The following is a 27961-nucleotide window of genomic DNA, read 5'->3' as shown; positions in this document are numbered from 1 at the left end:
CTCCCGCACGGTAATTTAAACGACAGCATGTTTATATGAGTCGCACCACGAGAAAACCAACATAGTGCGTTTGCGACCAGCATGGATCCAGACCAGCCTGCGCATCCGCGCAGTCTGGTCAGGAGCCATACTGTTCGCTAACGGTTTCTCAAATTGCAATAGGCTTTGAAAGCCTAGGTTTTCTCATGGTGCGGCTCATATTATGGTTTGATTGATATGGTTCTCATACATCGTTGAACTAAAAAAAGTTACGTTAACTGAATACTGTAATGTTATAGAAAAATATTTTCTGTATTGAAACGATTTAATGAAGAAAAATCGTATATTGTTTGAGTTATCGTGCGTGATTTATACATAGATCTATATTCCTCATGAATTTCTTGTAAATAAGAGAGCAGAAGAAGAGAAACTTGTACATGTATACATATCTTTCTATTTTTAGAACAGATGAGGATCAGTGCATAAGAAGGCATGCACAGTTTTTACTTGGAAGAAGGGACCCTGACTATTACGAATTTGAAGGTAAAGTAACTAATAATAAACGATGCTTCATTTAAATCGTTCGTAATATCACTTTAGGTGACGTAATGTTTCAAGTACGTAAAGTAACGGTTACCTCCTTTAGGTTTTTCTAAGGCAGTGATAACGTCTCCTGAAAGTTTACGTAACGTGGCAGCAACATCCCCTAAAGGTTTACATAATGTAGTGGCAACATCCCCTTTAGGTTTGCGTAAGGTAGCACTTGCCTCCCCTGAAGGTTAACGTTTACCTGAGGTAGCGATTATCCTTCCTGAAGATTTACATAATTTAAGCGGCAACATCCCCTTTAGGTGTACATAAGGTAGCGATTACCTCCCATGGAGGTTTATGTAAATTTATGTTAATTAATAGACAAGCTTTTGACAATATATGAGAATCTGCGGTCGCTTACGCATAGCCTGCACGTTTGAAGCCAATCTCTGACAACTGCGTCAGAGTCGACCATTTGGCACGGTGCTTAGAGCATTGGACTAGTACCCGAGCGACCAGGGTGCGAATTGCGCCACAGGCAGTTGGGATTCTTCGTCATAAAATACTACGGCTAAACCCCGTAAGAGAATAAAAGTATCGAAAATAGGATTTAACAGGAATTTATATATTTTATGTTCATAACAAAAAGGTGACAGCCACATACTATACAAAGATATTGTGGCACTTAAAGTGCATGATATTTGACCGTTATCCTGTGTGTAAAATTTATTGCCCCATAGAGGGTGTGAAAACCATGTCAAAAGTTTCTATGAAAAATACGTGTTTTGATCCAATGCAGTCCTGTTTTATTAGATTATTTTAGATGGATTAAAGAGGATGACAAAAGCAATACTAATTGCAAAACAAAAACGTTCACCAGAGCTTAATCATGTCTTTTCGTTAGGGTTTAGTCCCTACAGATACACGTAAATGAGTTACCTTTCATTAATTGAGTTTTATGTGGCCATTTGCGGTTAAATGCGTCCTTCCATTTTAGTAAGTAATTATAATAAATCAGACTGTTTGTGTTAATACGATTTATTTCCTATTTCTTAAACACATTAGTCTGTAAAATAATAGTTTTTGCGACAGGCATAAAGAAAAATGTGTCGTGACCCAGTAAATTGACCAAAATAAACCACATTGCTGTCGCTTTGTTTATTAAATTGAATGCACTAGTGTGACTTAAGGCATAAAGTGAACAACATATGAACTTCATTCAATGGATTATGTTTATAAATGCAGAAAATGGAATTTTTGTTACATTAATTCCGTGATTAATGTCCCTGATTATTTTATTTGACATGTAATTTGCTCTACAAAAAAAAAACAATTACATCCTTTGCAAAAATGGAAGTTACTGTACATGATAACTGTAATAAAAGAAAAAAAGAAATACGATGATGAGGAAGTAAACACATCTAAAATCTTAGACGACATATTGTTGGTTTAGGTCACAATAATGTGTATCATATTTCTTTTAGAAAGCCTTAAAACAGTGATAAAGCAATCTAGTGTTTTTCAAATATGAAGTTTAAACATGATACTAGCGATTTTAAAACAAACAATTGAATTTTTCATTATTTATTATCTAAATTCAGTTGTCCAAATGTCAAAGAAATTTCATAAATGTACCATATGCACTATTAAAGATACTGCCTAAACTATCAAGAGGGGTTTTCAAAGTTCCGATTAATGTATATCTAGAACTTCGGGTTCATTTGATACTTCTTTGACTTTTATTTATCTGAATTATTGTTTCAGCTCATACATATTTATTTCTGCACTATTGTTTCAACTAATGTATTCTTTGACACATTTATTTCTGCAGTATTTTTAAGCTCATATATATTTTTTTTACCTGGACTGTTGTTTCAGCTCGTATTCTATTTAAATTTACTCATTTATTTCTGCACCCTGTTTCAGCTCACATAGCCGATGACCTATTTATTTCTGCACCTTTGTTTCAGATCATATATTCTTGTACAGACTTTGTTCGGCACTATTTGTTTCAGGTTATATATTCTTCGACAATTTATTTTTCTGGACTGCTGTTTCAGCTCATATCTTCTTTGATTCATTTATTTCTGCACTATTGTTTCAGCTCATATATTTTTTGACTCATTCATTTCTGTATAGTTGTTACACCTGGTTTTGATGTCTGTAGTATTGCTTCAGGTCAAATATCTTTAGCCATTTATTTCTTTACTATTATTTCAGCTCATTTATATTTTTGACCCTTTTATTTCTGCACTATTGTTTCTTATTATACCTCTCTTTTGCTTACAATGATAAAATCCCATTACCCGAGAAAGAGATATTTTGACTATCAAAAACATGTTTAACATTTTTGACACGTGACCAAGCGAAAGTGACTGTCAGGTCATATGACCACGCTAATATTTTGAATGTCATATAAGGGCAATTGCCTGCTTTAACAGTTAGCCATACGGCTGCCCCCTTGTACACATATAGTAGTGACATCACTGTTCAATGTGTACCGCGCTTAAAAGATGAAACTGTTAAATTAAATGAATAAACAACATTTTTAAACATTTTCATGTACTGAATTTTGCCGGTATAATAAAATAAATATCATATGGCAGCGTGTGTGACATTGTTATTGTCAACCCTCGAAACAGAATGTCACCACTCGGCTTTCGCTTCGGGTGACATTCTTTCCTCGGGTTGACAATATCAATGTCATACACGCTGCCATATGATATTTATATAATGTCACATATTCTCTAACCTTTTATTTCTGCACTATGGTTTCATCTCATATATCCTTTGACTCCTTCATTTCTGCACAATTGATTCAGCTCATACATTTTTACCCTGTTATTTCTGAATTATTGCTGTAGCTAATATTTTCTTTCACCCATTTATTTCTGCACATTTGTTTCAGCTCATATCTTCTTCGACTAATTTATTTCTGCACAAATATGTTTCTACAAATCTGTTCATTGCATTATTTATTTCTGCAAAATTGTTTCAGTTCATATATTCTTTGCATTATTTATTTCTGCAAAATTGTTTCAGTTCAGCATTATTTATTTCTGCAAAATTGTTTCAGTTCATATATTCTTTGCATTATTTATATCTGCAAAATTGTTTCAGTTCATATATTCTTTGCATTATTTATTTCTGCAAAATTGTTTCAGTTCATATATTCTTTGCATTATTTATTTCTGCATTATTGTTTCAACTAATATATTGTTTGACTCATTCATTTCTGTACTATTTTTTTTCAGCTCATGCAGTCTTTGACCCTTTTATTTCTGAATCATGACTTTAGCTAAATTAGTTTTGACCCATTTATTTCTGCACTGTTGTTTCAGCTCTTCTATTCTTTGACACATTTATTTCTGCATATTGTTTCATGTCACATATTCTTTAACCCTTTTATTTCTGCACTATGGTTTTATCTCACAAACTCTTTGACTCCTTTTCTGCACAATTGATTCAGCTCATACATTTTTTGACTCTTTTATTTCTGATTTATGGCTGTAACTAATACTTTCTTTGACCCATTTATTTCTGCACTATTGTTTCAGCTCATATTTTCTTTGACCAATTTATTTCTGCACTTTTGTTTCAGCTTATGTATTCTTTGACCTAATTATTTCGGTACTATTGTTTCACATTTATAATTTATTCTTTGTCTCATTTATTTATGTACTATTGTTTCAGCGAATATATTCTTTGGCCTGAACAGTTGTTTCAACTCATATTTTAATTGACCCATTTATTTCAGCATTTTTGTTTCAGGTCATATATTCTTTGACCCATGCTCAAATATTCTTGGACTCATTATGAGACATATTGTTTTAGCCCTGTCCGTCCGTCAGTCACACTTCGTTTCCGATCAATAACTGGAGAACCATTTGACCTAGAACCTTTAAGCTTATAAAGTGAAAAGGCGTACGAAATAGATGACCGCTGTTGTATTTGGGACCACTCTTCGACTGGTATTGTATTTCAGCTCATATATTCTTTGACTTATTTATTTCTGCACTATTGTTTTAGCTCATATATTTTTGACTCTTGTTGTATTTCTGCTCATTTATTTCTGGACCATTATTTCAGCTCATATATTCTTTGACTCATATTGTATTTCAGCTTATATATTCTTAGACTCATTTTTTTCTGGATCATTATTTAAGCTTATATTTTCTTTGACTCATTCATTTCTGCACTATTGTTTCATCCCATATATTTTTGACCCATTTATTTCTATTGCTTCAGCTCAATGTTTGATTCAGCTCATATATTTTTTGACCAATTTATTATTGGTCTAGTTATTCTTTGACCTATTTACTTCCGCACAATTGTATCAGCTCGTATTCATTGACTCATGGTTTTCTTAACTTTTTTTTCAGCTCATATATTTTTCGATGACGCTTTTGAACCTCACAAAGACGACGAGTTTGAATTTACAGTCAATGAGTATGTCAAACTGTTGATGAAAACCATTCCTGTTTCCGCAAGGTAATTCAAATACGATTCAGTAATAATATCTTTTGTATTAACAAAATAATTTAATGATTTATTTTCTGCTTGTAGTTGAACTTGCAGGTACATTTTTTTTTTGAAAATCATTTGTTATTAGCATGGTTGTCTGTAAAAGAACTTCTGCACTTCCTTTGTAATAGAAGAAATAGCCAACGTTTTATTGCATATAAAAGATAATAGGTCATGGTAGATTTCTCGGAAGCACAGAGCACTAAAAACACAGCCCAGAGCCACGCATTTATTGTAGGCCCACAACAAAAAAAGAAGCTGTAATGGAAAAATATTTCAGACGGAATGCTTCAAACATGCAACAAGTACATATTAATTTATGCTAAATATAGATGGAGGGGAAGGAAATGGTAAGGGGCAAAATGGGGGGGGGGGGGGGGGGGCGGGAGGGGGGTGCGGAGAAGAGGAACCCGAAAGGTAAAGTATACAAGGGAATGACATGTTCTTTAATAACAGTCACACTCATGTACCAAAGGTAAACACACAACCATAATCAACTGAATAACATAGAAAAACGAACAAGCAACACATAAGAAACCTGTAGGGCACCGTTATAGACTCACAAGCATACAAACGCACCCACACAAGTAGGAAAAAACAATCGTGTACCGTCTTAGGACTCCGGCTGCCAAAACAAATGGTAGCCACGAAAACTTAGTCAAAGTAAAGGGGAGGGGATGCAAAATAAAACTTATGTGCATTTTGATTACGTCAACATTTGTAATATAATACCTTATCAAATAAGAGGCTCCTAATAACCCTATATTGCTCGCCTGAGTTTAACAGCTTGCCAAACAAGGAAGTATCTGTGAAAATGTTTTCAAATAGGGCCAGTATTTTCTGACAAAAAGGTTTTTAAAAACGTTTCTCCTAAATAAATACAGGGGTTGGTAATGACATTGCGTGTTTGTTGTGATGGGCGGCGGTGGTGATGGTAGATGTTGGGTGGAAGAGGGGTGAGTGGGTAAATAAAACACATTAAAAAGAAATAGTAAACAGTTGTGGGATAATAAATTAGCCCCGCCAACGAAGGCTGTTTTCTTTTTAAACAAAACAGAACTAGAGATGCTTTTGAGAAAAGCGCATATCTCCCACAACTGCCAAATCATCTAAATTATAGTAAGTCAGTCTATATATACTGTTTACTTAGAGCACACGCGCATGTGCTTTTTTGACACCAAAAGGACCGTAGATATCCATGTATATTGCGCAGTTTTTTTACCCACCGGGACCACCCCCGAATCGTGGATGCGCATTATACACAGGTTTAGACCATTTTCCAACTTCAAAACAAGTTTTGTTTCCAATTTTCGCCATTTTTGTAAAGGGAAACTACTCTCCGTGCTAACTGTCACCGCTAAAATCTAAGATAGCCGTTACGTTCCGTAAAAGATCGAGTGGTTTATTTTTCTTTCAAACAAAATCAATTTCTTATAAATTTTAACGTATTTTGATGAAAGAAATATTTTATAATCACAAATATTATGATACTTATTAAAGATGGAGTATTTTATCTTTAACCGAAAACAAACTGTGAGCAACAAAATTTACAGGAGGTGACACACTAATTTCCGGTAGTTACTGGCCATTTGATGGTAACAAAAAGACTATCATACCTTTTGTTATCAGTTTGAATTGAGATGCTCATGTTATTTTGAAAGATACCATTCCGAAATACCCAAAACGGACCCTATACTACTTGCGTATGCGCTTTCGTGCAGGCAAAACGTTCCCTATACTACAAATTTCGCATGCGCTTGGTTTGGTTAGTTGGTTAGGCCGATTTGGTTAGTTATCGAACTTGGCCGAGGTCTTATGGTCAGACACATTTTATTCAAGTTTGGTGAAGATCCGGTGAGAAATCTTCGTCTTAGAGTGCGGACAAGCTTTGTGACAGACAGACACACAGACAGGAGTAAATCAATATATCTCCCAGACCAGTGTGTGATGGGAGACGTAATAATTTGTAGGAATTGGGTTGAGGTTACTGTAAAATTGAAAACATCGATTTCAAAAAAGAAGATTTTCAAAGTTTTTACATAGTTATATAGGGAAGACTAGGCCCGCTATTTTTAACGAAACAGAAAGATTTGAAAGATGTTGTAGAGGGTAATCCAGAAATATGTATATGCAGTTATTTCTAAATCGGGTCAGTAGTTTCTGAGAAGCAGATGTTTAAATTGTTTTCTTTGTTCACATTACGAAAAGATGCACCCGTGCAATGTTATGTTTGCACCTGGTCATACTAGACGCAACAGTAAATACCTTATGCAAATGAATTGCCTGGATAGCCTGCTTGTAAAACGGCTGTTTCGAGTGCGGGAGGTCACTGGTCCGATTCCCGGCCCTTGTCATACCAAAGACTTAAAAGAATGGTACTAGTAGCTCCCTTGCATGGTGCTTAGAATTAAACGGACACTGGCTTCTCTTCTGTCATACCCTCGAGGCGAAGGATTAATCAAGAATGATGTGTAAAGAGTGCTGAATATAAGTAGAACTGGCCTCACTATGGACTTAAAATAAATTTGTACATTTCCTATGCAATATTTGCGCGGGGTGTCTTATGGTTCACATGATGAAATCTTTGCTTTTGCATAAGTACAACTCTTGCGTATGTGAACAGCGCTTTAAGTCTGTTTTCGTATTTAGTTAATAAAACATAATACTTATTAACAGATCATTTGGAAGTATACATTGCACTGATACAAAGCAGTAGACTACTCATTTTGAGTCTTATCTATAATTAGGAAGCACTAGCCACTCCAAGCACACCCCTTTTACTTTGTGCTATTTATGTTATATGTATGTAATTTATTCCACTTTCAGTTCCATTCATGGTATAAGCTTCAAACAGAAGCCCCCAGTTTCTGTAGCCACACCCTATGGTGGACGACTTGTTTGGACATTACCTGGTGGGAACAAACTTATAGCACATCTGAAAGACAAAACATTTATACGGCATCGAAAACGTTGGAGCCAGGTCAGGCTTTAAATCAAGTTAGCTCTATTAAGGATACAAATCATTTAATATTACATAAACGAGATAACGTATTTAAAAGAGATATGTTCTTAAGTAAAACAAAACATTTCGCCATTAATAAAAGAGATATGATCTTAAGGGACTTTAGTAACAGAGATATGTTGCTAAGGATACAAATCATTTTGCATTTAATAAAAGAGATATGTTGTTAAGGATACAAATCATTTTGCCTTTAATATAAGAGATATGTTGCTTAGAATGCAAATCATTTTGCCTTTAATAAAAGAGATATGTTGGCAAGGATACAAATCATTTTGCATTTAATAAAAGAGATATGTTGTTAAGGATACAAATCTTTTTGCCTTTAATATAAGAGATATGTTGCTTAGAATGCAAATAATATTGCCTTTAATAAAAGAGATATGTTGGCAAGGATACAAATCATTTTGCATTTAATAAAAGAGATATGTTGTTAAGGATACAAACCATTTTACCTTTAATAAAACTGATATGTTGCTAAGGATACAAATCATTTTGCCTTTAATAAAAGAGATATGTTGGCAAGGATACAAATCATTTTGTATTTAATAAAAGAGATACGTTAGCAAGGATACAAATCAGTTTGCCTTTAATAAAAGAAATATGTTGCTAAGGATACAAATCATTTTGCCCTTGATAAAAGAGATATGTTGGCAAGGATACAAATCATTTTGCATTTAATAAAAGAGATATGTTGGCAAGGATACAAATCATTTTGTCTTTAATAAAAGAGGTATGTTGTTACGGATACAATTCCATACGTCTAAAGTAAAAGAGATAAGATATTAAGAAATCATTGTCACAGTTACGTATACTTACGGATTTTGCAAACGCAGCATTGGTTACATGAAAAGGAAGATCGTTACTTGTATTGTGATACATCATCTTAAAGCTTAATATTTCCCATGGCAAAAATATGGAAACGGTTTCCCATGGGAAATTCTAAAATTATTTTCTTTTTGCCGTAATTCGTTTCTACTCTGCTGGTTTACATAATTTTAACGATTTTTCTATCGATCTATCGATTAACTTTTTGCACTGTTATTTTCAGGTAATGTATATGTATTACTTCCTTGGATATGAACTTTTCAACAAGGGTTTAAAACGAAAACAGTTACAGAAAAGAGCGGAAAATACATTCCTACTCGCACTTGACGGAGATGTCGACTTTCATCCACAAGCTGTTCTCTTATTGGTTGACCGTATGCGGAAGAACCCCGATGTAGGCGCGGCTTGTGGAAGAATTCATCCAATAGGAAACGGTAATGTTGCATTAAAAGATACATTCTTTTTGTTTTTACACTTGTGGACTTTTTCTACTAGATCAATAACATTTTATGAAGACACCAATGCTATAATCGAATTGGAACTTTGTTTGAAGAAAATTAATAATACTACAAATAAGGTCATTTTTTTATATTAATCATTTTTCAATCATCTGCCTTTTCCAAATGCCTTGATCTCTCACCATCCAGTAACAAGCATTTTCTACAACAACGTGAAGCAACAATTCCAACTGCGCTTGCACGCTCTTGAATGGACACTTTCAGAACTGGATGCCGTACTGATTCAGTTTTTTACATGACTTATCTGTACCACCGTATGCACGTGTATAAACTGCATTAGCGTCTGTTTAACGTGAGCATACAAAAACATATATTTGTGGCAAAATCGATACATACTTTGCCTGTTACGTTTTAGACAGACCAGAAATGTAGTTTTCAGTGTTTACACTTAGCAAATGTTCCAACCAGCAACCTGAAATATGAAACATTTTATTCTTTTTTAGTTTGTTTTGTTTTCTTTTTCACTATAAAATAAATGTATCTTTGGGTAATGATACCATAAGCTTCGAGATCACATATGAAATAATCAATTTTGCACGAAGAATGCAGGTCTGTGTATGAGTGTATGAGATGCAATTATACTACGCAGACGGTGTGTTGTAATAGAAATTCGAAACATCATCTAATAACTTATTTACTAAATACTAAATTTACAAAGGGTCTAGCTGAAAAAGTCCATAATGCTGCGCATATTGACTGCTTAACCGAAGTGACTTCCAACACGTTTCACTTGTAGATTATGTGTAAACAGGGTAAGTTACCAAACCACCAGTGCTATTTAGGGGCATTTTATTGTATAGTTTTCCGAAACAAAAACTACATCACAATAACGATAAATCAACGATTAAGGCAACTCTTGAAGGTACTGAAACGCAAAGAATTTATTTTGAGAGAGCAATGATCATTTGTAATTCAACACGCACGTAAAACAAGATGATGTATGATTGGTTGAACATCAAGTCTAGACGCTTAGATGTTGTCTTTTTAACCGTACATGCATGGATCATATTATGAATACTCCTGCGGTGGTGTACAGGCCGGGGTTTGGGCCGACGATGGGATGGGTGAGGGCCGGGGGCGAGGCAGTAGCGGCCTCCATAAAAATTGTCCTCATTGTAACTTTAGTAGTTCTTACCCATCTTTATCACACTATTTATTGGCATAATAATCTCAAGTTTGATACCCAGCTTAATCCTCTAACTCTTAACAGTCTCATTGGAGTTATGGCTCTTTAATTACCTAATATCCGAAAATTGACATTGCCCGCTCTATTACTTGAGCACTCCTTACCCAATCTTCATCAGACTTGGTAACAAAACTTAAGAGCAAAATTTGTCCGAGTTGCTGTCGAGCGGTGACCCTTTGACTACTAAAAGGGAAAACAATTAAAAGTAGTGTATTATGCAGTAAGCTACTATATGATGTAATAAAATTACTAGACATTATGTTATAACCGTATAGGATTTGATATATATTTAAGTAAATTTTAGGGGCGATGGTATGGTATCAAAAGTTCGAGTATGCAGTCAGCCATTGGCTCCAGAAAGCTGCAGAAGACAAATTCGGCTGTGTGTTGTGTAGTCCTGGGTGTTTCAGTCTATTCAGAGGTTCTTCATTGATGGACGAAAACGTCATGGCAAGATATACTACCCCACCCACCGAACCAAGACATTATGTACAGTACGATCAAGGTATATTCGGTTATTTCTACAAAGAATTTCATGTATTGCTTATAACCTCTGTGTTAGGGCTTTGCAACCAGTACGGACCCAGATCAGCATGGAAATCCGTGAAGTTAGATCAGGATCAACAGTGTTCGTTTTTCAGTCGCAAACTAGAGCTGAACTTAAAAACGAACAGTTCGGATGCGGGGATAAACGAACAATGCGAATGTTCACTGATCAGGGTCCGTGCTGGTCACAAAGCCCTTTTGTTGGATTCCGTTTAGCGGCACTCAAGTAAACATATTTGTGTAGCCATTGTAATTGTCTAACTTGTCTGATTTTAACCATTTAGTCTAAACTACGATGATATCATTAATATGTAACGACGATTATAATTTCTTTATTAATCCCCCGCCGTGGCGGAGGGATTATAGGAATGGTCTGCCTCCATCCTTCCGTCCGTAACAAAATCGTGTCCAGTCCATATCTCCTAAACCCCTTGAAGGATTTTCATGAAACTTGGGTCAAATGATCACCTCATCAAGACGATGTGCAGAGCTTATGAGTCAGCCTTGTCGGTTCAAGGTCAAGGTCACAACTCGAAGTCAAAGGTTTGAGCCTTCCATTTTATGTCCGCTCTATATCTCTTAAACCCCTTAAAGGAATTTTATAAAACTTGGGTCAAATGATCACCTCATTAAGACGGTGTGCAGATCTCATGAGTCAGTCATGCTGGCTCAAGGTAAAGGTCACAACTTAGGGTCAAATGTTTGAGCCTTCCATTTTGTGTCCGCTCTATATCTCCTAAACCCCTTGAAGGATTTTCATCAAACTTGGGTCAAACAATCACCTCATCAAGGTTACGTGCAGAACTTATGAGTCAGCCATGTCGGCTCAAGGTCAAGGTCACAACTGAAGGTCAAAGGTTTGAGTCTTCTATTTCGTGTCGGCTCTATATCTCCTAAACCCCTTGAAGGAATTTTATAAAACTTGGGTCAAATGATTACCTCATCAGATCGATGAGTTAACCATGCCAGCTCAAGGTCAAGGTCACAACTAAGTGTCGAAGGTTTGAGCCTTCCATTTGGTGTCCACTCTGTAGATCTCCTAAACCCCTTGAAGGATTTTCATCAAACTTGGGTCAACTGATCACCTCATCAAGAACTCATGATTCAGCAATGTCAACTCAAGGTCAAGGTCACAGCTGAAGGTCAAAGGTTTCAGCTCTGTATCTCCTAAACCTTTGAAGGATTTTCATGAAACTTGGATCAAATGATCACCTCATCAAGACGTTGTGCAGAATTCATGAGTCAGCCATGTCAGTTCAAGGTCAAGGTCACATCTAAAATCTAAGTTTTACCCTTCACTATCCATAGTAGTGGCGGCGGATTTAGCTGTCTTTCAGACTGCCTTGTTATATTGCATTTGCCACTCACATTCCAAACATTCCTCGGGGCGTTACATTCTTAATGAGAGGAAGCCATCAAATAGCTCTGTGGAAGGTCGGTGGTTCTATCCATGTGCCTACCCGTGATGAAAATAATATCTAGAGGGGTACCTGGGATATTCCTCCACTATCAAATGTTAGAAAGTCATTATATGAAATTTAATTGTGTCATTGTGACCAAAAAAGTAAAAAAATAACATCTTATTGCATCGGCAGAAATCATCTTTGGCTAAAAACTTATTATACGTATTATACGAGGAGTAAAGACCACAAAAATCACCAAAGTAAAGGAAATAGCTCACCTTTCCTTAATGTATTATGTGGTAATCTTCCATATTGAGTGAAGAATTGCATAGCATAGTCAGAATGCAACGTATATTGCAAGGTTATTTTCCCTACACGCGGTTCCTTATGCTGTATGTTAATAATAACCGAAATGGGAACTGTTATCGAAGATTGGCCGAGTAGATCACAGTATTGGGCTCTAAGGTTTTATGCTAAAAATGCAGTACAATATTTTTATATTCTCAATTAATTTACTTTTATATAAACTAAAACTCTATGTACCTAGCTTCCTAAATCATATTCTGGGCTTCTCGAAAAACTTGACCAAATGATAAATTCATTGTTAAAATGACTCAGTAGCATTACTGTTCTGTTCTATTCTGTTCTGTTCTAATGAGTTTGTTGTTATACAGGTGAAGACAGGTGGCTGTGCACGCTCATGTTACAACAAGGTCATAGAGTTGAGTATTGCGCTGCATCAGATGCCCTTACCTACGCCCCTGAAGGTTTTTACGAATTTTTCAATCAAAGGCGACGCTGGACACCATCTACCATGGCTAACATCATGGACCTTTTGACTGACTGGAAGAGCGTCACCAAAAAGAACCCTGAAATAACCCTGGCCTACATATTTTATCAGGTAAATTTTACAAATCCTTCAAACTAGAAATGTTAATAATATACCAAATAGTCCTAAATGAGAAGATAAGTCGTCACAATAGCTTACATAGTGTTACCCTCGTGAAAAATATAGCACATTGCTACCCCCGTAACCACCAAAAGTCACACAATAATGTTACCCTTGAAACAGAAAGTCAGTAAGTAATGTTATCCTGGTCCGTCTGTCCGGTGTCCGTCATCCGTTTGTCCGTCAACACTTTTCTTCAGATGACATCTCCCCTGAAACTGTTTTGTGGAAGTTTATGAAAATTTGCTTCAATATTCCTTCGATGGTCCTCTATCACGTTTGTTAAAAAAATCAAACCATGCAAAATTCTGTTTTCATGGTAACGGAAAGAAAAAACAAGACATCAACACATACACACAATACAAACACACAAGGACAAAACGAACAAATAAAGGCCTTGACCACAGTATGTCACCGCCTTGGAAAGGTCTGTGGCAAAACACCACGGGGAGCATAAATCTGTTTATGGAAAACGTTACAATTACCTGTAAATGTTGACATTTACTTTCAATCACCTAATCTTTAAAGCAAATACTCATCCATACTTAATGCAGGGTATACAGTCGTCTGTTGTACTGAACGCACCTATCTAATTATACAGCTGCACAGAGTTGATGCACAATATTACACATGTCAATCTTTACGTTGCAAATAAAATGTTTATGACAATATTAAATGTCATTGCACGGGAACTTCTCTGTTTATGACGATGAATTCTGCAGAGAATTTTCAAACAGGCAAGTAAGGAAAAACTATCACATATTTTTAATACTGGTTCATTTAGAATTTCTCGCATATCAAAGAGTTGACAAAGTACATCTCTTCAAAGAAACTCAATGATGTCGTGTATGCTGTAAACACTTTGTTCTTTTCATGACTGTTAAGCATATATTAAAAACCAGACGTTTCACTTCCAGGTTCAGATGATTATTCAAATCTTCATTTATGGACTATACTTCGGCTGCCCAAAAGACAATTTTTATGAATGCTTTACTGTGTAAAATGTCTTTTCTTCGGAAATTAATATTTCAAGCTCGTTACTCAAGATCCACAAATCAAAGTCTATCCACAAGCAGTACAAAGATTTTACAAATCTAATTACGGCGTGGTTTCACTTGAGACAAAATGTCGTCTAAGGCACCATGCTGTATATTGCCATTATTTCTTGTTTCTTTCTTCAGGGACTTTTGATGGTTTCCTCTATCCTCACACCTGGAACAATATTTCTGATGGTACTGGGCGCTATCAATTTAGCTTATCCAGCAATTGAACTGTGGGTGGCCCTCATTGTCAACGTTATACCTGTAGCAGTGATGATTTTGCTCTGCTTCAAAGCGAAGACGGATACACAAGTAAACTATTTTATAATTATCATAACATAAGCTGCTCTTCGTCTAATCAGAGCAATACTAATAACACTGTTTTATGATTGTTATAACATGAGGTGCTCTTTATCTGATCAGTGCAATGCTAATGACACTAACGCAGACAAATACATAGTGACTGAGAAAGCTACTGCTATTGTTATAAGTTAAGTTTTTCCATTTTATTTGCGATTATTATTTTAGGGTCAATTTTTCAGCCGATACAGGCAGGTATATAACAAATCAGCTTTCAGTTGCAGCAGCTAAATGTAATGCTATTTCGAGAGTAATTGTGGTGTCTAGCTGCCATACATGTGTTATATTTTTAAATAACCAGTCCATTTCAAGGGCGGATATAGGATTGGTGTTAGGGAAGTAGGGGAGGGGGTCGCAACTAGAGGGGTCCGGGGGCATGCCCACCGGAAAATTTTGAAAACAATGGATCTATCTGGTGCATTCTGTGCGTTTTGAGGTACTTTATTTGGTATTGAAAAAGGACAGGTTTTGTGACATAATCAAGGGCTATTAACATAGAAATGGTAAAGAGCGTTCATTATAAGAGCTCATGCAGACTTTGTTGGATTTTCGTTGTGCGAGCCAGCGAGAAGAAATGCATATTTCATTTTTTCCCCTAAAACAAAAGACAAATTACCTATGTGAGCGTAGCGAGCGAGAAAAATATGCATGTTTTATTTATTTTTTTTGTTCAGAACAAGAAATAAATTACGTATGCGAGCGTAGCGAGCGAGAAAAATGCATATTTTGACTTTTTTCCCCCAGAACAAGTTACCTATGCTCCGGCGATATATTTTTTTTTGGGGGGGGGGGGGGGGGGTGAGTGTGCGCGCCGGATCCGCCCTTGAATTTGCATTTCTACTGTTATACGCGGTAATATTTCTATGTCTTTCACAGTTTGCAGCTGCTATGTATACAGTGATATAACCAAAGCATTTTTAATTTCCAGCTGTAACCCATGGTGAAGTTATTGTCATTCTGTCGCTGTCTAGTGAAATAACCAACCAGTTTCTCTTTTTCAAGCTGGAACATACTTTGTTTTTGATGTGGCCAACGTCGCACTAACTCAGTTGTATGTTTTATAGCGACATTCAAGCTTTGGTGGAGGAGGAAGACCCGCAGGTGCCCCTCCATGTATTATTTCATTACGAGCGAGCACCTGGGTAAAGCCACCGACCTTCCGTAAGCCAGCTGGATGGTTTCCTCACATCAAGACTACAACGCCCCGATTAAAGCGCGGACCCATATCAGTAAGGGGCAAGTGATTTGAAGTCCGCGACCTAAACCAGGCCACGGAGGCCCTAGCTGTATCATGCAATGATATTTTCAATGTTAGTATCATCCTCAACTGCTATACACAGTGGTGTAACAAACTATCAATTCCTCTTTCAGTTGTTATACGCGGCGATATTGTCTACAGCGTACAGTTTGGTCATGATGATAGTTATAGTGGGACTCCTCAAACAGGCGGCAGAGTTTGGACTAGAATCCATCACCACCGTTTTCCTCATGTTTGTAGCGGGCGTTTTTGTTATATCTGCATTAATACACCCACAGGTATAACTTTAAATGAAAATGTGTATATATTTTGTTGTGTTTTTACAAAATAATAGTAATGTCAATGTGTTTTAAGAAATGGCGAGCACAGAAGAAAATTAGAATGAGGCGAATAATAATGATTCATTTAATCTCTAGTGGGGAAATAGCATCAGTTGATCAAGTTTGTGAATATCAATGTATTTTTGCATTTCTCTGATAACATTTTGAGTGGCGCATAAATTGCAAAATTTAAATTTTCTACATAGCTGGCTAAATTTCACTAATTTATAGAATTTAATAATCTCACTAGCAAGTAGTTTATATCTTGTAAACTTTCAAAAAATAATAACAGAAAGAGCTGTTTGTTTTACTGCTTATTTCAAGAAAATTTAGGCATTATTCAAAGGTTCTCTGTAATTAGGCTGCATTATTTATAGTTATTATTTCCATTTTGTAGGAGTTTTGGTGCATAATTCACGGTTTCTTGTACTTTTTGGCAATCCCATCCATGTCAATGATATTGATGTTGTACGCTCTAGGAAATCTTCATGTCGTATCCTGGGGGACAAGAGAAAATAAATCAGCAGGTATAGATAGCAAAAACTATAATATACAGCTACTTTTGGTTAAGTTATAACATATCTTTTTAAATTGATTGTAGAACAAGATTTTTTTTTCAGTTTTATTTAACAACACTCCTAATAGTTGTCCTAGATTAGAGTCTTTATACAGTCACAAACAGACAAAATTAAGATCATATGGCAACTGTTTCAACTTTTTTTGGTAGAGGAAGACCCCAGGCAAGTGAGGGCGCCTGGATAGAACCACCGGCCATTTATAAGCTAGCTGGATGGCTTCCTCACATAAAGAAAATAGAAAAAGTGGAAACTCCACAGGTGGCTCAACACAACAAAAACGAAAATGTTGCAGGCTCGGTTTGATTGGGCCTGTTCATGGACGGTAGTGAAAATGCATGCTAAGTTTACATCCATAACGAGGTCTCTTAGACAGGGGTGTGGGTTGGTGGGTGGGGGTGGGGGAGTGTGGGGGGGGGGGGGGGGGGGCGGTTGAGTGATTCGAAATCAGCAACCTACTAGTATTCTAGTCAGTAAGAATATTCAATTTTTGTGCGAAAAAAGAAATTCCATACAAGGACTTTCACATTATAAGACATTTTATCATGCGTAGTGTCACAAGTCGTTTGATATATTGACATTACTTATACAACTTAGACTATAAATTTCACCACGAACACAAATGTATCTGTAGTAATCGCCAGTACATAAATAAAAATACCTTTACTTTCAGCCGAGCAGCAGGTAGAAAAGAAAAAGGAAGGCAGGTTGTCGGGTGTTTTCTCGGCGTTCGCTGGGTGTTGTCCTTGGGGAGAGATTTTCACGCAAAGAGAAGACGAGAAATTACGCATCATTCTGGACCGACTGGAAGGTGTAGAAGCTGGTATTAGAGGGATGAGCACCATCGGCAGCCACCGAACCGACACCGATTCTCTTAGTGTAAGAGCAGGTACCCCAATTATGATGGGTTACGACGAACCAAAGGTGCCATTCTCGCTGGATCCGATATTTTCTGGTCAAGGGAATAGAAGTAATTCTATTTTTTTTATGAACTTAACTGCACAAAATAAAAAATAAGAAAAAAGAAGAGTACACGACTTGTGCAAATGAGAATTACCTAACTTCAGTGGTTATTGTGTTCGGGTTCACACTTTGAAAGGACTTTCCATAATCAATTCATTTTCTATTGCTTTTTACGAGCTCGTATATTGATTTCAGCCTATATATTCTTACAATATTTGCTTTCAGATATCAGGAACTGTCTTTAAAAAATTATAAAACTTTCACGTCAGTTTCTTCGTCTTTCAGAACCAGTAATTAATGACCATTATAAACAATTCCATCTCTAATCTGTTGACAGTAGATGTAGCTCTAGAAAACGTCTTTAATGATATTTGTTGCCGTACCGGAGCGAATATCTCCAGTATTTCAACACGAATTATTTATTTTAGCCAATCCGATGTTTCAAGAGGAGAAACAAAGACCACGTGACCGAATGCGCGACCCTTATTGGATGAAAGAGGATACAGAAGTGCGTAACTTGAAGACGGACTATATAAGTGCAGATGAGACACAGTTTTGGCAGGAATTAATCGGAGAGTACTTAAAACCTATCGATGCAGATAAAAACAAAGAAAAAGAGATTCAAGCGCAATTGATTGAGCTGAGGAACAAAGTCTGCTTGATATTCATCCTAATTAATTCACTTTTTATCATCATCGTCTTCAGTTTGCAGCAGGTCGTTGCTGAAAGTAAGTCAGCTTTAATGTACCATGCTCATTTAGAATTTCAACAATATATGTCTAGATATATATTATGTATATTTAAAACTTTTTACGAAGTTCTACTATAAAAACTTACGCTATTCGTCTCCATATTTTAAAAAGTACAATATTCATTCTTAAGAGGTTTTGTCATATATGTTAGTAGTGGTAAAATGGAGTCTAAAAATATAAAGGCCAAAGTGCTCATATCATGTAATCCATCCTTATTCCGTATTTCAAAAGGAACTATACTTTATTTATACAGACTTTGTTTTTAAAAAGTTAGTTATAAGAGATTGGTGAATGTCACAGGGCGGGCTAGTTTGCCTGTTGGCGGTCGGACAAAGTTTTGGATTGCATGTGGTGCAAAAGTCAAGGCCGCCATTACTAAAAATAAAAGGAAAATAGTCTCCGCTCTATAACTTTGGTCAGAAATATCACGTGGCAATGACACTTGGTTAATAGGTTAACTGGGATCGCTAGTTTTAAGGTCAGGGTCAATGTTACTAAAAAACAAAACCGGTTCTACGCAATATCTCAATAAATTAGTGACATTGGGTTTGTAGGTGACTTAATTAAAAAGAAGCTTATGGGGTCACTAGGGTCAAGCTTAAAAACACTGTTACTGAAAATAAACAGTTTCCACTCAGTAATTTGTGTTAAAAGGACGAACTGCAATTAAACTTGGTTTATAGGAAGTTTGACACAGATTGTGATTGCAAATTGGGACTAGGATCAATGATTCCTTGTTTGTAGGTACCTTGTGAGCTTTGGCTTTTGCGCTGTTGTTTATTTTCAGGCGACAGTCTGTCTATTAAATTACCCTGGGTGGAAGGAGACACGGTTGAAAAGGGACAAAAAATTGAGCCAATCAGCGTTGCTTTTACATTAGTGTTTGGTGTCCTACTGTTTGTCCAGTTTATATGCATGTTGATGCACAGGTTAGCTACACTTCTGCATATATGTGCAGCAACAGAAATCTTCAAGAAGAAACGTCAGGTAAGACATGAAGAATTGCATGTATATGCATTTTCAGTGTACGCAATTTCAGACTACACATTAAATTTCCTTAGTTAATTCATTTTTAAATTAAAAGTGAAAGGTAAATGTAGATTGCCAATATAAGTTTGATGATTAGGATTTAGATTACTAAAGCGCCCCGTTTGTTATTAACCACACACGCGTGACTATAACCCTTAGAATCCCCTAAAAACCCTTAAATACTGCTGCGCAGCTGCAAAGCATGAAATGTACAATTCTCCAAGATGGCGGTCTCCCAGAATCCCCCAATGTTCGGCGTTAAAACCCGTTACACGGTACGGTACCGTATATTCTCCTAAAATGTCAACGACCACTACACTCCCCCCACTTTATCCCATGCGCTGAGGTTGGAAAATGTTAAAGAAAGTCATATTTCATAGGCTTCTTGGTCCACTCAGTGTTTCTAAACAGATTTGATAGAAAAGTCCAAACCTAACACTTTATAGTTAAAACCCTTATCTGCAATACATGTATAAATATGAATACATACACTGTGTGGCAGACAGGAAGATGTTAATAGTAGAGTTAAGAACAGGATAAAAGCAAAATTGTACTGGAATAATACAATAACACAGAACGATAATATTATGTTTCTCGTCTTTTTATCATTTTATGTAAAACAATTATAGTCCTGGAGCAAAGCCATAAAGATATATGTTGTGCTACATTACATATGAAATATGTTACGCACACGTTAAATTTGAATGTATAGCAGATATAGAAAACCCCATACAATTTGCCCGCTGGCTTTGCATAAAAGGATATTTTTCGTATCGACTGATTTATTCTTGATTTATACTAAAATCTTACATAGAACTTTGATGTATAGTTATACTAGTTTTATGATATGTCTGTTGTAGTTCAAGATGCCTGGGGCGGGCGCGGAAGAAGCAGGGGAGGCCTCCGACACAAGTCCAGGTACGGCCATGTCGTATGATCAGGTACACGATATATTATATTGTACACGTATTGCAGTGTTCATCCATACAAGTTGAAATTTCAACATATTCTGTACGATGACAACATTTTGTAACATTTTCTGTACACAACACGTGACGTGATTATTCTGAGGAAACTATCAGAAAGTGAATATTAGCTTTCAGTTGTAGTGGAAATATTTCGTCGATACCCTAGCTGTTTCTTTAGAATACGTGTTCAAATTGTAACTTATTGCAAGTGAAACGCAGATGCACCCAATTTCCCGGGATAAACAAACTAAGTTGCAAGGCAAAAATGAAATGACAAAATCTTTACAAATACAGTAGATTTCCAACTAACGGGCACGCCAAAACAACAGGCACATTTTCAAAGTACAAACTAAATTTGGTCTTTATTCATTATAAATATTGATCAGTACAGTGGGCACGTCGCTAATGCAGCACTGTGGCCACTTTTTGTAGATCAAATTGGTTACAATGTATTTACTATGTGCTAACTGATAATAATTACGGGAAGACAAAAAAGATGGCACCAGACAGCCTTTGTTTGTTTAACACATTGACCTTGTTTATTTAACAGAGTGTAAATGATCCCCTGCCACAGGCAATTTACATCGATCAATTCATAATTTTAATATGTCCAAAACATTGCGGAATGATACTAATTTCACTTGGGTAATGATTACATTTTACTCAGACTTTATCATAGACTCACTGTGTAACATCTCAAACTTTTAACTAAAATAAAGGTATTAAATTGATATAATATTTCAATGGAACTTCAAAATTTAGTTGTTTGTAGCATCATCAGGGGCATGTACAGTGAAAAATCTATATTAGATTTCCAAAAAAATGTGATATTTATTTCTTAAGTCACTATATGTTCATTGTAAATATACTTCGTTATACCCAAGTGGAAACTGGCAGGTACTCGAAAATGCAGCTTGATTGGTCAGTTAGAACCCCTAATGTACTGTAATGTCATGATAAATTTGTGAATACATGTGTATTTCAACCAGGTACACTTAATCGGTATCGCATGGACGCTTGCTATACAAATGTAAGAGCAAAATCAAGCGTTTACAGATCGATGAATAAATTATGAAATTATTTTGTCAATTTTGTTGTAAAAACCTTAATTGTTAAGCAATTGGCAGCAGTTTTCTTCATGTTATTATCATTTTAACCTTTTTGATCTCAAAAAAGAAATGAATTATATTGAATGGTACGATAATTGTGTCAGTTATTCAGGGGATTTTCGTTCTTTAACCCTTAGCATGCTGGGTAAAATGTCGTCTGCTGGAAATGTCGTTTGCTAAGTTTGTAAAGCTCATCCACTTTGCTCCAAACTAGGAAGAAATATTGTCAGAGTAGCAAGCAGCTTGGAACCTGACTGTTTGCAAAGGCTGTTTAATTCGCCTGCAGCAGGCTAACGGTTAATTTGGTTTGTAGGCCTAATTGACTTTATTGAACATAGAAAATTATGACACCCTACATGTACATAATTGACCCAAAACACGGATTAAGATCAAACTCCACATCTAAATCAAAGAAATAAATGAGGGATTTTAAGTATGACACAACATGGTTATATCTAGAAACATCATTATGACCTCATAGTACAATGATTGTTGATCGTTCAGTAACACGCAAAATCTCAAATTCACTATTAAGGCCATACCACTATTAAGGCCACTTTTGGTCAGACCGCTGGGTGCCCTTAATAGAGAGAATCTGCTGTATAAAACGAGTCATTTACTTAATAGATTTGAGTGTAAACATACTTTTTGCCAACCATATGACACTAAAAACATCTTGTTAATTACAATGTAGGTTTATACACCCAATTTAAACTAATACAATATTTTCCGAGTTTGCAATACTGTTTTAGATTGAAACACATTGCCAAAGAGTTTTTTTTAAAAAGGTTAAAGAGTATATCAACACAGAAATATTTGGTAAACAAACAACATCTTTACCAATATTCTACATGTCTATTACATGTTCTGCCGTATTATCACATACGACAGGATACTTAGAATATTCTAAAATAAGTTAGCTCCCTTAAAATATGAATGCTATTTGTAAGAAAATAAAAATAAACAACTGCTGAAAAATACGTTCTAAACTGTTGCCCCTTCATACTGTCCTTTTCCAGACTTCAACGTATATATCAGTTATATGGCAATTGTTTTATAGAGTAATATACATGTTTAATATGCTGTTATTTTTTTTTTCATCTAAATAAACCCATTTTATGATTTGGTGTTGTGTGATTCTTTTCTTAATATATGCGGCTAATCGTTAACAGTAAGAATAAGCCATGGCATAGCGTTGTAAAATATTCAAAGTAGTGTGACCGTTAATAGCATTCGTGACTATTACCTAAAATATGATACACAACAGCATCAAGTGACCTTTTTCAAAGCTGCAATTGTAAGTGTATGCCAATTGTAAGGATGAAGATATTTTCTAAATCGTTTTAATTTTGCTTTAACATAAAACTTAAAGACAACATAACAATTCAAAGACCCATCACAGATTTACTGTTTTTTTGTGTTTCCATAATTTTAGTTATATATATCTTGCATGGAAAAAGAGAAATACTGGTACATTGTATCAAGTTACAAATTTGACTTTGGCATATATCAGACCAAGACAATGTATTCAATGTCTCAAACTTTTACTAAATCAATGTAGCAGTGTGAACAATACTCGATGTACTTTATGTCGAAAATATGAACTTAAAGAGCCTCTAATTGTCCACATGTCATCTTGCAGTAATGCTGTTTTATATAGAATAGGCCGGTCATCAGGTATTTGGTTGGTCTTTAGAATGTATCTATATTATGTCAACGGAATATAAATAAAATATTTTGTTGTTAATGAACAGGTGTATGGACTGGTACGAAATATAGTAAAATTGTTTGTTGTTATTGAACAGGTGTATGAACTGGTACGAGATATAGTAAAATATTTTTTTTGTTGTTACTGAACAGGTGTATGAACTGGTATGTGATATAGAAAAATATTTTGTCGTTATTAAACAGGTAAATGAACTTGTATGAGATAAAGTAAATATTGTCGTTTTTGAAAACGTGTATGAGCACGTACGGGATATAGTAAAACAGTTCGTCGTTATTGAACAGGTGTATGAACTGATACGAGATATAGTAAAATATTTTGTCGTTATTGAAAAGGTGTATGAGCTTGTAGGAGATATAGTAAACTATTTTGTCGTTATTGAAAAGGTGTATGAGCTTGTAGGAGATATAGTTAAATATTTTGTCGTTATTGAAAAGGTGTATGAGCTTGTAGGAGATATAGTAAAATATTTTGTCGTTATTGAAAAGGTGTATGAGCTTGTAGGAGATAAAGTAAAATATTTTGTCATTATTGAAAAGGTGTATGAGCTTGTAGGAGATATAGTAAAATATTTTGTCGTTATTTGAAAGGTGTAAGAGCTTGTACGGGAAATAGTAAAACACTTTGTCGTTATTGAAAACTTGTATGAGCTGGTAGGAGATATAGTAGAATATTGTGTCGTTATTGAACAAGTGTATGAGCTTGTAGGAGATATAGTAAACTATTTTGTCGTTATTGAAAAGGTGTATGAGCTTGTAGGAGATATAGTTAAATATTTTGTCGTTATTGAAAAGGTGTATGAGCTTGTAGGAGATATAGTAAAATATTTTGTCGTTATTGAAAAGGTGTATGAGCTTGTAGGAGATATAGTAAAATATTGTGTCGTTATTGAAAAGGTGTAAGAGCTTGTACGGGATAAAGTAAAACATTTTGTCGTCATTGAAAAGGTGTATGAGCTTGTAGGAGATAAAGTAAAATATTTTGTCATTATTGAAAAGGTGTATGAGCTTGTAAGAGATATAGTAAAATATTTTGTCGTTATTTGAAAGGTGTAAGAGCTTGTACGGGAAATAGTAAAACACTTTGTCGTTATTGAAAACTTGTATGAGCTGGTAGGAGATATAGTAGAATATTGTGTCGTTATTGAACAGGTGTATGAGCTTGTACGGGATATAGTAAAACATTTTGTCGTTATTGAACAGGTGTATGAACTTGTACGAGTAAAAGTAAAATATTCTGTCGTTATTGAACAGGTGTATGAGCTTGTACGAGATTTGCAGAAAGATCAAGATGCCGATTCAGCTTCTCTCACCTCTGTATCTAGTTATGGAGGCCAAAGTGAGATTGACGATGACGAGGATTCAGGTTATTATTTTACAATCTTTAATTTTACACTATCCACTCGAGGCAATATTCCAGTATTTTATATAACTGTTTATTGTCTTTAATTTAAAACTATTAACCTAAATTAATATTTTAGGTCGCTGTTTTATAACCTTGAATTTTATACCAAGCACCCAAAATCAGCTGTTTAGGTTACTACGGTATTTTATACTTACTCATCCGATTCCAATTTAGGTCGCAATTTTATAACCTTTAATTCGTTACCCTGCAGCCGAAACGTTACTGTTGTAAAAGCTTCTTCTAAATGAGCCGCACCATGAGAAAACAAACATACTGTATTTGTGACCAGCATGGATCCAGACCATGTCAGGATCCATGTTGTACGCTAATAGTTAATCTAATTGCAATAGGCTTTGAAAGCGAACAGCATGGATCCTTACCAGAATGCCCGGATGCGAAGGCTTGCCTTGATCCATGCTGTTGGCAAATGCACTATGTTGGTTTTCTCATGGTGCGGCTCAAATGTGTTTTGACGTCAAGAACGTATATTTTGTTTATCATCATAGTACTTATTTTCAAATTACCCGCTTATTGATTTCGCTATTTTTCATTTCTTTCAATTGTGTGGATATGTTTAGAATAGAAATTATTACCTGTCTTTGGTTCCAATACGTGTTGGTCGTAATTCGAAAAGTGGGTTTGAATAAATTGACAAGTTTATATCTTTATAGCAATAAGGAGAAGAGAAACACGAGAAAGATGGAAAAAACTGGCCAAGAAAAGGCGTACAATTCATGATAATACACTTGGTGCAAACTTTAAAACAAACCTAGACAGGATACAGTCTTTGATAAAAGAAGAAGACAGATTTCGAGACATTGATGCTGATCAACCTGATGAGGTATGTATTATAACCAGATTGTCACTTTTTTATATTACCTGTATGTATATAAATATTCCAGATCATTGATATTTGAGAGGCGTAGATAGTTAGGTATATACTGAAATATAATAAAGGACTTGCATTATATAATTCGCCCTATCGTAGTTTGTGCTTATGGCCAGTGTATTACTTTCAACACTTTTGGAGTCTGAGGTCAAAACTCGAAGGAGCTTGTTATGAAAATTTATTTCTGATATGTAATTGAAATCTTTGGGCTACAGACAAAATTATTTCCCTCGGTCCTTGGACTACGAACAGTGTATTTACTTACTGAAGGCTTACCGGTCAATACTAAAAACTGTTGCCATAGGTCTGAAAGGGCAGTTGACATTATTTTTTTTTCTGTTGACCTGTAAGCTTTGAATAAGTGTTTTAAGTTTACTTTTTACTTATCATTCAAGCTCGATTGTGATAGAAATTTAAAACTTATTTTACGTAAAAATAACGGTAACGTTGCTATGTAAGGTGAGCTCCCTGTTTTATTCTGTTTATCTTCTGTCAAGGAGTGTAAACAAGAATGCATTGTTGCAGTATTAACAAAGATTTGATGTTTTATTTTGAACGTCTTTCCATTCGAAGTTTACTCAATTAAACAAAATCACAATTTATTTTTCTGACAGCAAAAGGGAAATGATCAAAGGTAAGCTGTGAAAAGTATAGGAATATATGGCTTTAATGTATGGCTTTATAGTGTAAACATGAAACAAATTAAATGATACATTTTATTTATTACAGGACACAAATGAGAGAGAGATCGAATATTTCAAAAACAACGGTCACTTCAACAGAATGCGAAATAAATCCTTGCATACATTAGCTATGATGTCAAAAGACAAGCAGATGAAGGAGAGTCTATCTAAAAAGCACATCGTCCCAAATAAAAGATTTAAAGATGTTGTAGACAAAATCAAACTTTTGAATCCTAATAGAAAGATGTCTGACATTGTAATCCTGGCTAAGAAAAAAGAGCAAGATGATTTTCAGGCTCTTGAAGATATTGACGAAGCAACACCGGTTCCACAGAGGCACGAAATTCAAGTACATCAGTCAGAGAATGACGAACCTGACTATACAAACATACAGGAAGTTAATGACAAATCTGACGAGGTTGTAGATAAACCAGCTTCTCCCATAGAAAGGCGAAGGCTATCAACTGATAGTGAACCAGAAATAGAAGTGAAGCCAGAACTTGTTATTCCAAAAGTAGAAAATGACGAGTGGCCTGAAGAGGACCATTACGCGGTAGCTCAAGAATCGATGGACGTGCTCTTTTAAAAAGGAAACTGGCTACAGGTTGTCAACAGTTTCACTTGAATCCTAACACAGATTATACACTTTCTTCAAATAATCCATGATATAACGATAGTAACTGGATATTACCCTTAGGCTAATACAATGGTGTGATTGTAGATCATTTAGATGTTACATTCTATGGTTCCTCGTTGCTGTTTAACTCACAGCCTGCAAGCAAAGCTTCACTAGGAGTTTTAAATTATATTGCTGTCGTATGATGGTTGTTTGTGTAAAAATAGTTTCAGTAGATAACGTGTATTTATAGAGGTTCCATTGAAATTTGTTCTATTTCTGACAGGTTTAAGCACAGTGATCAAAAATATGATGTTTACAAAGGGTAGACAATTTAGTACATTAAATACTAAATGAATGACTTGCATTGAGGGTCAGTAGTCAAACCTATTAATCCTCTGTTGTCTGGACCATGGGCAATGCGTTCCAATATTGATCAGAAAGCAAATCAATAAGTGTTTTATTATATGACCTCAGAAATTAATTTTCTTAGTTAATCCATTAAATAAATAAACATGTGCTGATAATAGACCGGACATACAACATTGTGGACTAGCGATTTGTATAGTCAGGGAATAATTTCAATCAATCAATATTCGATAATTCATTTATAGTCATAATATGTTCATCGGCATGAAAATGTTAAATGATGTTACATGGCTAACATTAACATTTTCTAATGGAAAAGCTAATATGTATATTCAAATGTACGCATATTTCTTTGATGAAAATACATAACTAACATTAAGAATCTTAATGTAAATATTCATACTTTTGTTTTCATAA

The 27961-nt window shown here is 35.3% G+C and overlaps 1 protein-coding gene across 1 annotated transcript; it reads left to right on the top strand.

The window, feature by feature from the left end:
- Positions 1-437: 437 nt before the first annotated feature.
- LOC123537845 (chitin synthase chs-2-like) lies at positions 438-27961 on the top strand. The gene is made up of 16 exons (XM_053530724.1): positions 438-522; positions 4893-5001; positions 7861-8014; positions 9105-9315; positions 10890-11090; positions 13209-13435; positions 14665-14835; positions 16255-16419; positions 16859-16988; positions 17710-18006; positions 18428-18727; positions 19539-19738; positions 20641-20721; positions 24837-24948; positions 25659-25828; positions 26606-27961. Exons 2-16 carry the CDS (start codon positions 4976-4978, stop codon positions 27143-27145), a joined length of 2985 nt encoding a protein of 994 aa, XP_053386699.1. The 5' UTR covers positions 438-522; positions 4893-4975; the 3' UTR covers positions 27146-27961.

This window comes from Mercenaria mercenaria, chromosome 18 (genome assembly GCF_021730395.1).
Source record: "Mercenaria mercenaria strain notata chromosome 18, MADL_Memer_1, whole genome shotgun sequence".
NCBI classification, from domain to species: Eukaryota; Metazoa; Mollusca; class Bivalvia; order Venerida; family Veneridae; genus Mercenaria; species Mercenaria mercenaria.
This window is presented reverse-complemented; position numbering and strand designations above follow the sequence as displayed.

Coding starts and splice junctions, on each gene's coding strand:
- LOC123537845 (XM_053530724.1), top strand. CDS start 4,976: ATGAAAACCATTCCTGTTTCCGCAAG. Junction 16,989..17,709: donor AAGAGAAAATAAATCAGCAG/GTATAGATAGCA, acceptor CTTTACTTTCAG/CCGAGCAGCAGGTAGAAAAG. Junction 19,739..20,640: donor TCTTCAAGAAGAAACGTCAG/GTAAGACATGAA, acceptor TGTCTGTTGTAG/TTCAAGATGCCTGGGGCGGG.